The 16683-nt window shown below is 37.2% G+C and overlaps 1 protein-coding gene across 2 annotated transcripts in view; it reads left to right on the top strand.

Moving 5' to 3' along the window:
* Nucleotides 1-1603: 1603 nt before the first annotated feature.
* Nucleotides 1604-16683, top strand: part of LOC124711315 (cation-independent mannose-6-phosphate receptor) — a 640574-nt gene continuing 625494 nt past the window's right edge. For both annotated transcript variants that reach the window (XM_047241343.1, XM_047241335.1), the window contains exon 1: nt 1604-1814. In XM_047241343.1, coding sequence (XP_047097299.1) covers nt 1690-1814 — 125 coding nt within the window. In that variant the 5' untranslated portion in view covers nt 1604-1689. The remainder of the gene's footprint in view (nt 1815-16683) is intronic.

Raw genomic sequence — 16683 nt, forward strand, 5'->3', positions numbered from 1 at the left:
ATGTCCTTAGGTTACTTAGGTTTAAGTAGTTCTAAGTTCTAGGGGACTGATGACCTCAGAAGTTAAGTCCCATAGTGCTCAGAGCCATTTGACTAAAACACATCTGTAAAATGTTTTGGAGCAAGCTATTGATTGATGACCCACTTAGGCATAAGCTCTAGAACTTACACAGAAGGCTCTTTTATAAGCTCTAAATTTTTTGGTGAGTGTAGTTTTAGAAATATTTTCTAGCCACTTAGTTTATTTTTTAGCTTGTTGTTGCAGCTGTAATAAACGCCTGTCCCTCTTTATGTTCCTTTCGTATTAATGCCAAGTATCTGATGATAGCTGTAGCCTCCTTTCATCTTAATTGCAGGTTTCTGATTACGGCTGTAGAGAAAACGTCATAATAAATAAACAAATTTTAATAAGCGGTGTATACGATTTTGTTCACAAAATATTCACAATATTCGCGTACCTGTATAGGAAATTCATTTCCTTTTTTTTTTAATAAGGGAAGAGCAAGCCGAAGGTTGACGTAAAATTGACGAGAGGCTGTTGCACAGCTACGGACGATCAGCTCTGTCAATTCCTAGAGTCAGCCGAGATGATGTATATACAGGAAAATTAGTGGATAAAGAGAAATATTTTTAACAAGCTGCACAATGTAGCTACACATTTTTGCAGCGATGCGGATAACGCAAAAAATGAAGTAGTAGATTTCTAAACTAAGTCAGTACAGATCCTTTTTGTGGTGAACAAGAAAGCCTTCTCCTGAGGCAGCAAGAAATATGTCAATTTGAAGCATGACATAGTTATTATAATTAGTGAGTCAAATACTTCTGTTGCCTACACATTAGATTAGTGTCTAAACAATTCGTTTTCACAATACAGCGATGAGTATTTGTTTAATAAATTAACAACGTTAACCTGTTGTACCGGTATGTTTCAGCATCCATTTGATTTAACAGTGTTAGTAACTGTAGTGATAATATTTGGTATGTGGGATGTACTGGTGATATTTATTTTACATTTAATTCCTCTTTAACGCTTTCGTTACATTAGGCTACTTAGACAGTGCTTTTGTAGGAGAGAAATAAAGCACTAAAGTATTCACCTCATAATCTCGCCACAGGAAGGTCGAAATTTGAGGTCACAATAGCAACTATGATAAAAACGACTTTTAATACACATGTCTTGAGGAAAACAATGGTAATGGGACCTGAGAGTTTTTCCCTATCCGGTGTATATGGTACTATTTAGTACTTACAATGTACACTTTAATGACATTACTAAACTAAATAAACGAAACAAGACAAAATTGGACATTTTTACGGAGAAAGCTCTAATGAATTGAGTGTGGTTTGGCGGACAATTAAATTAGATCAATTTTACAGCTTGATAAATATATACTTGAACGTTTGACTAATGTGTCTTCTAAATAAAAATAAATAAACAACTGAATTTTCAAATACGTGTATTCGTGGTTATTGGCAGTTGCTTTTGTGGACAGCTGTTGAGTTACGAGACAGTTTTGCAGGATTGTTTACGTGTGAAGCAGTTGGTATCACTGCGATGCGGATTGTTGCTCCATGTGACTCGCGCGTTCATGTGAAATGAGATAGTCAGCTGGTGGAGTTAGTGTAGGTGTGACGTTCTGTGGGTGTAAATTATAGAACGCTGTGTTGTGTTTTTCAGTATTTAAAACAAATGGCTGTGATTAAACTGTTGTTTTTTATTTTTGTGATGAGTCATGAAACATTCGAACTGGATACGTCAAATTGTATATTTAAAGTGTCTAATTCTTCTGCAGCATCCTATTTCGATTTATCTAGGTAAGGATACGGTGTTATTGGATTGCATTTGCTACCTATATTGCTTTGGATTCCTTACATTTATTGTTATTTTTGTATGAATCACCATGACAGCGCATTTTTGGTTTATGAGTTGATAGTCGAAATACTGTTTACGCATCACAATGTCATTGTCAAGTGTTGCATAGGTCTTTTAATTTTTCCGGGGGTTTCTCTCAAGCACTGTTAGTGCATTAGGAAACTGTTGTTATGTGTGCTAACATCGATTGTGACATAAGATTTATAAGGAGACGGAGAGTGAATGCCGTGTGTCGAATATCTTTCAAGTTACATTTGTTTTGTTGCTGTGTTTCGTTCATGTATTTATACCGGTTTACTTGTTGACAAACAAACGCTTGTGTAACTTTTGAAATGAAGTGGATGACAGTCATATTGCGTGACAGACTTTGTTGTTAATTATGGATTGCATAGCCATTTTCATGTCTTCCGCTGAGCCAGAGGAAAGAATTGCAGGTATTGACAGCATTTGTATCGTTTTCCTTTCAACTGAAACAGTGCTGTTATTGATACTGTTATTGGTGGGCAACGGTCTGTGATCATAAGCGTGTTATTACAGCTAACTGTGGTTGGCTTTTGTTTAGTTTTGAAGAAGGTTGCGTTTCTAGCGTGATTTTATCTGGTGTCAAATTTTGGATGACAATGAAAGAACAACAAGCTAGCTGAGATTTGGGTGCATGTACCATACTGTTAGTGGTTTTTCCCAACTGAAGGTAGACTATTTTGGGACTCAAAGTAAATAAAAATTTTGACTTTTGTAGTAAGTAATGTCGCTTATTGAAATGGAGAACAGTATGGGAAAATATCCAGTGAGTAGCTAATGTTTCTGAAATACTATTTTATGTGGGAATAGTCCGCACTTCAGTACACTTCTTTACACAATTTATAATTCAGTGTGGTTGCATTGTTAACAACTGGACATATTCTGCTATACTCACGGCAAATATATCCTGAAGTAGGGGACATTAAAAATGATTTTCAACACGGACAGATCAGCTGCATTGCAAGCAAGTACTGGCAAAAGATTTAACATTATAAGGATACCAACACAGTAGCAATCACTTGCCTATATCATAATGTAGAGAGTAATAAAACTTTTGTGCAACAATAACATACATCATCCTTCACCTTATTGACATAATTCACAAAGTAATTAAGGAGTTCTGTGTGCTGTTTTATTAAACTGATAACTCTGTGTTTAGCAACTTACAAAATATAGACTCACATTGTTTATTGTGACCATGATTGTGTTTTTATTTTAAATACACCAATGTCGAATAGGGACCAATGACCTTTGTAGTCTGCTCTCTTTTACCCCACAAACCAACATTGTTTATTGTGGCTGTGAGTGTGTTTGTATTTTAAATACATCGATGTCAAATTGGGACTGATGGCCTTTGTGGTCTGCTCCTTTCAACCCCACAAATCAACCAAACAATCTCAAATATATTGAGATAGTAGCAAAATGAGCAAATAAGACAGACAGCATGACAAAACACACAAAGTGCAATAAGCCTACTGCATTTGCTTAGAGTTATGCTGGAGATGCAATAAATTGATGTTAACATACACAGCTTGAACTTTACTTTTTAAAATTCTTCATTATCCACATGACCAGGAAACAATAATGGAAATGCTGAATTGATGTTTGACTCCTAAATATTGTTGCGTAAGAATTTCATCTACTTATTTTCTGTCAGTGAATTTGGAAATTATCCCTTAGTCACTCAGTACATACCAGTTTTACAAGACATGGTTGCACTGCTCAATATTCAATGAGAAACTTAAGAAAAATGGCAAAACATGAATGTTTCTATTAAATACAATATGAATTCTGCCTTTGTTTACAAAGGTTTTTGTGTTGAGAGTGTGCCTCTTTTCTGCTCAGGAAAGGAATAAAAAATTTCTTTTTGCTTATGGCATAAACGTCATAGTCCTTGCTAAGACAACACTATTCTTATTAGAGAAAGGAAATAAAGTCCTCAGGGATGTTTACACTTGGGTGGTGTGCAGTAGATTGACATTGAATATAAAGTAAACAAACAGTATGTACTCCAGCAGAAACAGGATGAAAGTTGACGCAGTAAACATAGACAATAATACTACTATTTTTATTATAAGCACAAAGTTTTCAAGGGTGAATTTTGATTTTCAGTTAACATGAAATGATCACCCAAAGAAACTGGCAAAAATAACATCATCAGCATACTATTCTTTTAAAATTCTATTAACAGTTTGTAACAGCTAGTGTAATGTGGTGACATACTGTTCCTACATACACTCTGGTCTCAGCTATGCTTCTTTTTTGTGGGTCAAAAGCATGTAAGAATAATAGCAACTAGATGTATTAGTCAGGCTCATTGCAAAGAACTATTTAAAATACTGGGAATTCTTACTGCACCAAGTGAGTACATCTACCAAGTTATTGTGTAAATCAGGGAAACATTGCTAATAATTTTACTGATAGTTCTATACACAAATGCTGAACAAGAGCTAATTTGAAATTCACCAATTAAAAACAAAACCTCAAAACAACTTTTTCTACTGGAGAAGAAAATTGTATAATAAATTGTCTAGGGATATGAGAAAATGTTACTGATGCAATTGTTTAAGGCAGCTAAAATATTCATCATAAGTAATGAATATGACACAGTTAAAGATTATTGAGATGGTTCATAGTAGTGGTTAATTTGGTGTGGTGACTACAATACCTTGTCACATTACAATGTTACATTTTTACAAGAAATTGTGTGTGCCAAGATGTATAGTGCATGAAAGTAATTCTTGTCTTGTCCTGAGCTTAACATCTCACTTATCACGAGTTTACTTGTGTGTTTACGAGCCTGGAGTCTTTTCTGAACAGACTGGAGGCTGTGCAGGGTCACAGCAGTGTGTTTGTGCTCGAGGAGTCTCCAGTGGGTGCCCTTTAGTGCAGTGACGCCATGCAAAACTATGTTTCGTGTTATGAGTTATCTGGTGCAGATTGTGTATGAAGAAATAAAAAAATAAAAATAAAAAATTCCATAATAGGACCAACCAAATGAGGCAGTGCAGTTGTTAAGACACTCACATTGGTGGGAGGAAGGAGTTTGCTCTGTCTGGCCATCCTTACTTAGGTTTCCTGTGGTTATTCTTAATCATTTCAGGCAAAGAGAGGGGTGGTTCCTTACCAGGGCCATGGCTGATCACCTGTCCTATTATCATAAAACCGTACCTGTGTTTTCTAAGTTATTTATTTTTATTATATAATGGCGACACATATAAAATTGTGAGAGAATCCCGGGACAATTAAATCAGTTCATAATTAATACAGGATATGTGGAATCCAAATACTATTTTTTAGTGGTTGTATATATTAGAAGCAATCCATTGATTGGGGCTCCTGGAATGGTTATGTTTATAGGAAACCCCCAGGGGTGGGGAAGAGGGAGAACATAGTCCCAAAATACTCCATTTATTCACCATGTTCTGTAGATCTCATCATGAGTGTAAAGCTTCTTTAATGTGGAGACCCAGTCAGTTGACAAAGTGAAGCTAACACAGTGTTCAGAATGTGTACATTGCATTAAAAATGAAGTATCACTACAGTGCCTTATACTGTTTGTGTTGAGATACCCTGAATTTGCCACAGTCTGAAAGTAGCAAGTAAGCTACTACTTCAGGAAAAGCTGATATTTCCTCAGTTGTGTTAAATACTTACTGTAACCATAATATTTTTGTGATCATGTTGATATAGGTCAGGTTGAAAGATAACAGTTTTGTCATGAGGTGGCATAGAGACATTGAATAGTTTTGTTGGTCCATAATCAGTTTTTCAAAGAATAATTTTATGTTTGCAATGTTACAGTCATCATTAGCACTTGTCTTGCAGTTACCAGGAGTCATAAAACCTCGAATATAGATAAGCAAATGAAGTGGTGAGAACCTTAAGGGCCTAAAGCACATAATTTTCGATTGTGAGATTCTAGCACTTATTCATGTTTCTGAGCTCTGTTGATCTTATACTGAGTCATGTTTATCTGTGCTGTAGGTCCTCATAGTATATACAGAATAATCCGTATCACTTCAGGCAGGGGGGTTACCTTCATACCCCCGGATGTTATTGAATTTAAAATTCAGGAGTAAGTAAGAAACACGTATTTTTTTGTTTTCTCCAAAAAAATTCCTGCCCTAAGATTCAGGCCTCCAAAGAGGACACTGTGAACACCATTTTGAAGATGTGAATTTCAGAAACTTTTTTAGAATGCTATCTCTCTGTAACAGTTCTAGATATTTTGTTAGAGTTTTTTTTATTTGAAAGGTAATTGCTTTATGATTGCAGTGATATCCTCTGTTTGGACATATCTGTCAAAGTTCTTTTACTGTCACCTTTTGAGTTTTTTTATAATTTACAGATTTTTTTATCAAATATGCCAATTCAGAAAAATTTGATTTTTTTCTGTTGACTAGTACTTCATAGTACTATATTATATGTAAAGGAGAGCTTCCACTTTTAAGTTGGACAGGTTTTATTTTTAAAAAAGCTTTTGTTTTTTTTAAAAAAACTATCAAGGGTAATGTATGTCTTCGCTGAAGTTATTTCGTACCAATTTCTTTGTTACAATGTTTATTTCTGTCGTCTTTGTTGTGGTTATTTCTTATCACTTTCATTGTTGCAGTTATTTCTTACACTTTGTTGTAGTTTCTTGTCAGTTTCTTTGTCGTAATTGTTCATTACATGTTTCTGTATTGTAGTTGTTCAGTGCTAATTTGTTTACTGTGGAGCCTTCTAAGAAATGTGAGACCATCCAGTGAGTTCTGTGTTTTCGTGAGGAATTTGCCAGTTGACACAATTGCAGTGTGTTTTGTGAAAAGGACTGTTTTAGATGTCTTCCGACTGGGGCCACAGGAAAGTGAAGTGTGGTGGCTATTTGCATGTCCATAAAAGAGTGATACGTAAGAAAAACAAAAAACAGACTTTGTTCACGTTGGGAATAAGTGTTCTCATTTGAAGATTCTGTTTCAAAATGAAGACGTTTCCAGTGAGACTTTTTGTGTTATAAATGTTTTGACACAATAACAACAATGATAGGATCTGAACAAGGTGAAGCCTCCCATGATGCAGATAACGCAGATTTTGCATCAATAGAGGAAGACTTAAATACGCTGAATCAGTCAGCTACAGAGGTAGTTGTTAATCCTGTTAAGAAACCGTGGTCAGTGAAGTCGAGTCATAAGCTATATGGATCAAGAAAGTGCAGAGAAGTTACTAAAGCTTTGGATGAATACTCTACAGCAAAGCTGGCCACACTCTTCAAAGTAGAAATTCCATCTTCAGAAGAAAATGAACCAAAGCCCTCTCGCACCTCTTGCCAGGAATTTTTCACAAATATCAATTCAGCTGTTGAATATTGTGCATCCTACAGTGAAAAGGTACAAATTTTAACTATTATTCCAGAGACATTTTCAAAGAAATCAGTTTTGAACCATGTTCCATCAGTATCAAAGTACATGGTAGACAAATCAAGAAATGTGAGGTCTGTAAAAGGAGTCTTTGGAAGACCAGATCCCTATTATGGTCGTCTTGTAGAAGTAGCTCAAGTTCAAATAGTGCAGTCATTTTATCTGGAAGGTAAATGGGATTGTTCTTGCCAGAGTGCTGACAAAAAAGACACCATAAGTGTAACAGTTGAAGGTCAAAAAGTTGTGAAAGTGAAGAGGTACATAACTTGAAGTATTAAAGAAAGTTACACAATTTATAAGAGTAACTATATAACTTCACATATTGGAAGATCAAAATTTTATGCACTATGACCTAAGTAGGTAGTTCCACACCTACCTAGAGATGTCTGTTTATGTGTGTACTGTGCGAATTTTGGACTTTGTGTGGTAACTTTGAAGAGCTTACTGGAGCATGCGGTGTATGGCACCTTGGTTTGGTGTGTGAAGTCATTAGTAGGCTGTGATGTGAGAGACATGTTTGTTTCAAGAATGTGGTGACTGCCCTGGTAATGGAGGACTGTCTTTGCAGATACTTGGCCCGGAAGACACTGCACGTAACTCTGCAGAAATTACATATGTGACATGGGAGGAAAATAATTAAGAAAACTGTTGCCTTTACAGTTTCATTGATGAACTTGGTATATGGTCAGTGAAAGCAGTAACACACCAGCATCTGAAGAAATTGCATCACCACATTGCAGGAGTGAAAGGATGTGTACAGGATGAAGAACTACGTTTAGTGCTTCACTGTGATTTTGCTGAGAACCAGTCTGTAATTCACCCACAAGAAGTACAAGTAATTGGAGTAATGGCCAGGTTTCAATTTTTACAGGAGTGACATATTTTCAAAACAAGACCACAAGTGTTGCGGTTATAAGTGATGACATAGGGCATGACTCAGCACATGCTTTGCTAGCAGTGTGCAAAATTCTTCAACTGCAAACAGGGGCAGAGAAGATCATCATTATTTCTGATTGTACTTCTACTCATATGAAAAATAATTACCAGCTGTTTGAATTGAGTAAGTCGCTTGTGCCAACTGACTGCATATACAGTGCTACTGGTCATGGGAAGGGGCCTCGTGATGGTGTAGGAGGCCTGCTGAAACACCATGCTACAAAACAATCTTTCCAGACCAAATATAGCTGTGATCCAGAATGCCGAGGATTTTACGAGAGTCATGAAATTTTACACATCCACAGCTCTCATTCTTTTGTCCAAAGAGGAAATTGAAGAATTCCATGAGCAGAAAAAAGAAGAATGGTCCAAACAGACTACTCCTGTGTTAGGAATTCAGAAGAAACATTTTTGGACTCAAAATGATGGGCGAGCTCATATTGCATGCACTTTAAAGAGCAAGAGGGAAGAAATTTCATTCATTCAACCAACACCTCAGAAACAGCAGAATATTCAGATTCACAACCTGGAAGAGGGATGTTTGTGGCGTGTGTGTATGACTGTGACTGGTGGATTGTAGAGATTATAGACACCAGATTTCGGTTAAATGTTAAATGAAATTGTAGTGAACTTTATGCTACCACATGGACCAGCTGCTGGATATAGATTTCCAGCTGAAGGACAGCAACAACGCCACCAGTGCTCACTTCCTGTTCACAGTGTCGTGAAGATTGTAACTGCTCCAGTTCCTATTGGTTCAACAGGAAGGCATCACTCTATATCGAAGGAAGATGCTGAAGCAGTGGAACACATTGTAGTTCGTTGACTGGCTAATTTCAGTACAAAACAGAGTGCACAGATCTTGTATAAATTGAAACCTTTAAGTCTTTGGACCTTTCACATACACTTCGGAACCATTTAAAATGCTTGAAAAACGAGTCTCTTACTCATCTTTCAAAACTAAAGTTATGTTAAATAAGGCTAGGTTTTGATTTTTATCAGCCTGTTATGTGATAATGTGGTAATAAAACAGGTTTTAAAGTGTGGCAAACATTTCAGTTGTTTATAAAACCTGTTCAACGCAAAAGTGGAAGCTCTCTTTTTCAGGAAATGTAGAACTATGTGGTACTAATCAACAGAAAAAAATAAAAATTTTATGAATTGGCATTTTTGAAAAAAAAAATCAATGAATTATGAAAAAAGTTCAGAACATTATAATAAAAGAACTTTGACAGATAAGTCCAAATGGAGGATTTCTTTGTAATCATAAAACAATTGTCTTTCAAATAAAAAAACCTCAACAAAATATCTAGAACTTTTCTAGAGCATTTTAAGATTTTTACCAAAATTCGCATCTTCAAAATGGTATGCACAGTGTCAGCTATGGAGTGTTGTATCTCGGAGCTGAAATTATTTTGGAGAAAACAAAAAAATAACGTGTTCCTTACTTAGTCCTTCATTTTAACATATGCTAAATTCAATAATATACGAGACTACGAAGGTAAGATTTTTTCCTAGCCTGCCTGAAATGATATGGACTTGGACATGAACTTTTACAGAAAGCTTTCTCTCCAGTTCTCTGATATTCGTGTAAATGTGGACTCAGTGATGGTGTGCTTTAGGACTTTATGGTTCTCAGTGCTTCAAATTATTTATGGAATGAATAGATTATAATAAATATTTTTAAACTTGTAGTGTTTGAATGTAGATATTCCCTGTTCCTATCTTTTGTGTCTGAAGGTAGTTTGTTGAGGACCTCTGTAGGGGCAAAGTCAACAAGAAAATAATTTTTGCACATTGTGCTGCAAATGGGTCACAGTCCATTTCAAACTGATATTCAGTGTTAGCATAAAACTCAATTAAAAAGTAAATACACTGACAAATGAATATGGTAGTTCAAGTATCTTTGGAGGAAGACTGTGTAAAAGTTTAGGCCCTGTGTACTTTAATCAGTATTATTTGTGTTCAGTTTTGCTGAATGAATACACTGTTCTCTATAGCTGTACTGCCCCAAGAGACAATTCTATACAACAGCAAGGAGTGAAATTATTTAAAATAAACTTGCATTGCAGAGGGCACACACTTCCTAGTGCTAAGTAACAAATTTGTCCAAGGATTATTTTAAAGTGAGCTGGGATAAATTAGCTTAATACTAAGAAAACAAATTAATACTAGGAAAATGTAAGTAAGGCATGTTAAATGAGGAGATGAGAGGGCAGGTAGTTCACTGTGGCCTTGTAAGAACCATCTCAACATACGCATGAAGTGATACATGAAAATGTAAAACAGGATTCCTCCAGAATCTGAGGGCCATGCCTTAACAAATGTATTATCTCAGTCGGTTATAGCTAATGTACATTTTTCTTGCATTTGCACACACTTCCAAGGAACAAATTAACTCCATAAGGTGAAAATAATTGTACACCGTTCATTTAATCTTTTCACTGCACACACCACCATACACTTGCCACTGACTTAATGACTACAACCAAGTGCAAAGCTTGTTCATTAAATTATATGAGGAGGCCTACTGATTACATTAAATCTTAGTAAGGAGCTGCACTCTGTTGAGAATGATTATAAATTTCTTTTTCCATCAGTAATGATTTTGTCATTTGACATGGTGTTGAACAGGGATCTTGTCTCTGAATACTAATGTCTGTTTCTGGTATCAACATGTTATTTTTTATTAATTTGAAATTGCATTACGTGAACCTTGAAAACTTTAATATTTTTGTGTGTAACAGTGCAGTGTCTGGTATGGTTGAGTTTAGGCCATTATTGATTGCTGCATGTGCGTTATCTGCAAACATAGTTTTTTGGACTGCGGTGTCCTTTATAATCATTACATCATTTACAAATGATAAAGACGAGCAAGAGTGAGCCCTATGCTTAAAGTCTCCATAATGTTTTTCATTTTTTTTTGTTTGTTTTCACTGTTACAGTGCAGTTTTTCCATAAGACTGTCTGCTTTCTGTAATTGTAATCAGACTCAATGCGTGTGTGAAATGTGCTAGCAGTTTGAGGACATATTAATTTATTAAGATGAATTTTATAGGTGACACAACCGTGTGTTGACAAGGTCATGGGAATATATCAGCAGGATATGTTTCTTATTTGGCTCTACCATGTATGGCTTTATCTGTAGGGAGTCTCCAACAGAAATCAAACTGAAAGGCACTTACGAAATTCTGTTCAGAAGAATGGATTGCTCTGTTGTAACTCCCATCTTAAAATATTTTTGTGAAAGTTGGAAAGACTGGTGTGGACTTTTAGAAGTGATTAGCCTTTTGTGGGTGTGCTACCACTAAATACTGAAAACTGTCAGGAAATATGTCTTTTGCTATTGACTGATTACAAAGATAGCTCAGTTGTGGTTATGTTTTAATATTCAAGTAAAACACATTTTATAGGTTGAAAAACTACATTTCTTGTTACCTAATGATCTTTGTAATCTCACTAGGGATTGCGGTCTTGAAACTTACACCTGGCAGTGGTGCATGCATTGTATGCAGATATAAGTCTGACTTATTTGTATCTTGTTGTTTATTACTAAGAACAAGATTTGCTGTTACAGAGAGAGAGAGAGAAAGTAATTGAATTTAGTTGTCTGTGATTTTAATGTTTCATTTGTCCCCCAGCAGTTGTCTCCAAAAATACATTTCATCTGGTCACTCCTCTGTGTTTTCTTTGTAAAAAGGGTTGATATATGTTTTGTATTGTTTTGGGATGTTTTACTGCATTTGTGTGTTGTGTAATAGGTTAAGAATTTTACCAGTTTGACAAGCGTATGGGATTTTTGAAAGTGCTAGTACTGGTTGTAATAAAGTTTCAATCCTCATTGGGAACTTCAGTATAGAGAAATAAATTGTAGCTGGCCTCCAGTAACTCCAGGTGTCTGTAATCAGTACGTCTGTCATTCGACACTGAAGTCTCCATGAAGAGTGAATACCCTCTTATGCCTGAATAATCATATTAATACTGTGTAATTTCTTGGTGGAACTTACACAATTTCCAGCTGCTGTCCTGAAACTGTCAGTAGTACTGGCTAGTTCTTTTTTTTTTTTTTTTTTTTAAAAAAATTAACGACTGTGCCATAGCATTCAGAGAGCTGTTGAATTCAATATTACATAATCTGCGTGGCCTGTTATTTAAGTCCAATTTGTGTGTATAGAGACTTCTCCGTACTTTCTTTTTATTGGTTGTACAGCAGTTTGATATTAGCTTGTGTGACCTGCTAGATTTCAGTCATTTTCGAAGTTATTTTCTGACAACTCCACCTTCCACCAACCTCCTTATTTTGTCATATTGATATCATAGTGCTTATCTTTCAGAAAAATTTTCCCAGAAAACACCTTTTGAAAACAGTGAATGGCCCTAGGATAGGGTGGAGTCAGTTTTGACCAGACTGGATGATTCTGCCAGTTAGCTGTACAAGTAACCTTTTAGCAGAAACTTGCAGGTGCAGACTATTCCACATAGATTGGTTGGTTGGTTGGTTTGTAGGGGTTGAAGGGACCAGATTACAAACGATTCCACATAGGACGTGACACACTGACTAGCCCCACCCGTATGTTAACATACCTCTGTCATAAGCTCCTCTCAACAGTCTGCATGAAGGTAGTTCATGGAACGCTAAATTTGAGTTTTGTTCAACTGCTGGAAAAGTAACCTGATCTTCGATGATGAAATCTTCTAAGGTTATCAGCTGAGCTGTGGCATCATGCTTTCAGAATGCTTCAACAAGTTTCCTACCGTTAACTTCAGGTGAGGCTTTGAATAGTAAACTCGTCAGAATGTTGTGACAGCACGATATCATGATTTGGCTGATAACCCGAAAAGATTTCATTGATGAAATTCTCTTAACAAAACCTGCATTCCCATGTAACCTGATGTTCACTCTAATGTTAGGTGCAGTCTCAGTCTGATGCCTTCCAAAATTTGATAGTTGAGATTGTGATCTAAATCTTGCAAATGTCCACTGCTGTTCTCTTGGGCATTTACCATGAAACTTGCTCAAATAACGTAAATCACAGATACATTACCTCCCTACAGGAGCGGTACATAGGTAGTTGTAGTATATTCCAGGATACATCATTTTAAGCTGGTCCTTGAAACTTTAACAGTAGGCAGTCTTGGGATACTTTACATCTATCTTCAGGTGCCTGCCAGTTCAGTTTCTTCTGAATTTCTAAGACCCTCTCTCATGGGTCAAACAAACTTGTGATCATGGGTGCAGCAGTAGTGTGTATATGTTCAGTATCTCCAGTTAGTCCTCTGTGGTACAGGTGCCACACACTTGAACAGTGTGTAGGATGGGTTGCACGAGTGATTTGTAAGCAATCTCCTTTGTAGATTGATTGCATTTCCATAGTATTCTACCAGTGAACCAAAGTCAGGATCCTGCTACGCCTGTGACTGGATTTGTGTGACAGTTCCATTTCATATCCCTACAGAGCATTACATCTAGGAGTTGACCAGTTCCAATTGTCACTTGTTGATACTGTAGTTGTAATATACCATGTTATTTTTTCATTTTGTGAGTGCACAATTTTACATTTCTTAATATTTAAAGCAAGTTGCTATTCTTTGCACACCTTTGGGGTTGTATCAAGATCCAAATGATGATTTGTGCAGCTTTTTTCAGACAGTACTTTATTATAGATAACTGCGTCGTCTGTGAAAAGTCTGAGGTCACTATTAATATTTTCTGCAGTCATTAATACACAGCATGAACAACAAAGATCCTGACATACTTCCTTGGGACTTATACATCTGTTATTGACTCTCCATATAAGATAATATGCTCTGACCCTCTGCCAAGAAACACCCAGTCCAGTCACAAATTTCACTTTATACCCCTTATGACGCCTTATATATGAGCCCTGTTGACAGCCCCCTGGCGGAGGCTGGTGTCCCACCACTGTGGGTTAGATGACAGCAGTTTCTGGTAAGTTACACAGTCACAAGCTGTCAGAAGCCTACGCATCCATGCCACTCGACTCTGTTCTAAAGCCAATAGTTCAGACCGTTTGCGCATTGCCCAAAACTGGGCAGACCAGCTGAGATCTTACTTGGTATTCTATTGAAGGACTTCCAACAGCCTCCATTAGTTCTGTGTTCCTAGAGCTCCCTCTTGACATCCCCCATGGGCTGTACTGTGTCCTGTGATACGGATGGACCTCTTTTATGGCTCCAAGAAGAATGATGATCCTACCCTTCCCAGACACCTGTTTCTTTCAATCCACCTTGATTACTCTAATTTGGTATGCATCTACACAGATGGATCGAAAGTCAACAGCAGGGTTGGTTACGATTTTGAACATGCAAGGGGCACTGAGAAACATTCTCTGCCGAGTGCCTGCAGTGTATCCACTGCAGAGTTGGTTGCCATCTTTCAGGCTTTGTGGTATGTCAACTTTGTGATCTGTACCGATTCAATGAGTTGCTTAGAAGGCTTAAACTTGTGCTAGCCCAAAAATTTTGTGGTTGCAAACATCCAGGACCTACTGGCTGACCTCTACAGTCTTGGAAAGACGGTGACCTTCCACGTGTACACTGAGCCATGTGGGCGGGTATTCCAGGAAATGAACTTGCTAACCGTCTAGCTAAAGGCGCAACCACAGCAGATCAACTTGAGGTCGGGATGCCAAGTCCACACTTACAACTTTGACGCAATATTTCGAGGATCTGGGTATTGGGATGGTAGGCTACTAAGATCCAAAACAAGTTGAGGGTGATTAAAGGATCCACCAAGTTGTAGCATACATATTTCCAGGCCTCACGGAAAGCTGCCATTGTGCTTTGCCGACTATGAATTGGCCACATGAGACTCACTCACAAGTTCCTTCTGTGTCAGGGGATTCTCCTCATTGCAGCTGTGATAGTCTACTGACGAATCCGCATGTTCTTGTTGAGTGCGTCCTACTGGCCGATCTGCAGCAAGCTCTGAGCTTGAGTGTCTTACTACCTCAGATGCTTGTGGATGACGTGACAGCCACTACCGTAGTCTTGCATTTCCTGAGGGAGAGCAGATTTTACACTAACTTTTAATACTCTTCCACTCCCAGTGTTGGGTGTGGTTGTGGGGGCGAGAGCCACCCCCTCCCCACCTCCTCTTTGGCGGGTACCCACCAAGCGACCACTCATTAATTTCTTCCCCTCTCACGTTGTACCTTTTAGCCCCCCTTGTGCAAGATGCTACCTGTGTTATCTCTTTTCTTTTACTTATTGTGGGACAACTACTTTCATGGCCTTTTAAACTCTCTGACTTGCTTATGTAGTTTAAGTAGCCAAATCCCCAAATTTTTTTTTTTTTTTTTACTTTCTACCTTTTGATATGTTTCTCTCATGATAAGGAGGGACTGATGACCCAGTAGTTCAGTCCCTGAAACACACATTGATCATATTGTTGGATTCAACTGGTCACTAAACACATCTGCTCCTCTCACTCAAATGTACTGACACAGCAAAGTGCTGGAGACACTATGTGTGGGATGCATGCAGATGCACACCAATTGGTGCATTGAAATCACTGTTTCCAGCATTTTCTATGACGGGCGCTTCTGTTCCTCTGTTCTGCGTCAGCGTTATCAATTTTTTTCTGCGACAGTTGTATGCATAAGTTGAAAATGTCTTTATTTTGCCAAACAGGTATTGCAGATAAAAAGTGATGGATGCTACACCCTGTGCTGATTTAGTAAAATAAAGTATATTCAACTTTTAGCATTTGCTCTTAACCATATATCATGATTATTTTTTTAAAAAACAAATATTCTGAGTAACTGAGGAAGTGACAGTTTTTTATAATAGCTAACCTCATTCAATTGTTTTGTTAAATTTAGCCCACACAAGCACAAATAACAGGGCTGTAAAGCATTTAATGACTATTAATTTTGAGGGCAGTTTCTAACAGCTGTGCCTCATTGTTAATGTGTACAGTGAAACATTCAACAGCATAAGTTCACCATGACGGGATCTATGGAACATTGGTGAATGACTAGCCTCTTTAACCGAGGTAACCAAATGGAAAATAATAACCATAAGGCAAATTTTCTTTTACAGTGAACAGTTTGTGTCAGAAACAGCATACTGTGAGTTAACACCCTTTTTCCAGGTATTTGGATGACACTATTAAATTTCCCATTAGGTGTAGATTGAGAATACGGACAAGTCATAAGTAAAACTCAAACAATAGAAAAAATCCATGATGGAATGTAACAGTATTATGAAAGGAAAATTGCTACTCACCATATAGCCTTGCTGGCTGAAAGCTTATTTGTGACAGTCTTCTTGTTGTGCCTCCCTGCGACTCAGCATCTTTGTTGTATGGTCAGCAGCAACTTTCCTTTCATAAATAAAACTTGGGAATACATGGAGGAGTAGTCTGAATCAGACTTTTTATGCATGTGGCTTACCTTTTGGAAAGACACATTGTGTGGGGAAGACACTTCTA

This window comes from Schistocerca piceifrons, chromosome 1, assembly GCF_021461385.2.
Source record: "Schistocerca piceifrons isolate TAMUIC-IGC-003096 chromosome 1, iqSchPice1.1, whole genome shotgun sequence".
NCBI lineage: Eukaryota > Metazoa > Arthropoda > Insecta > Orthoptera > Acrididae > Schistocerca > Schistocerca piceifrons.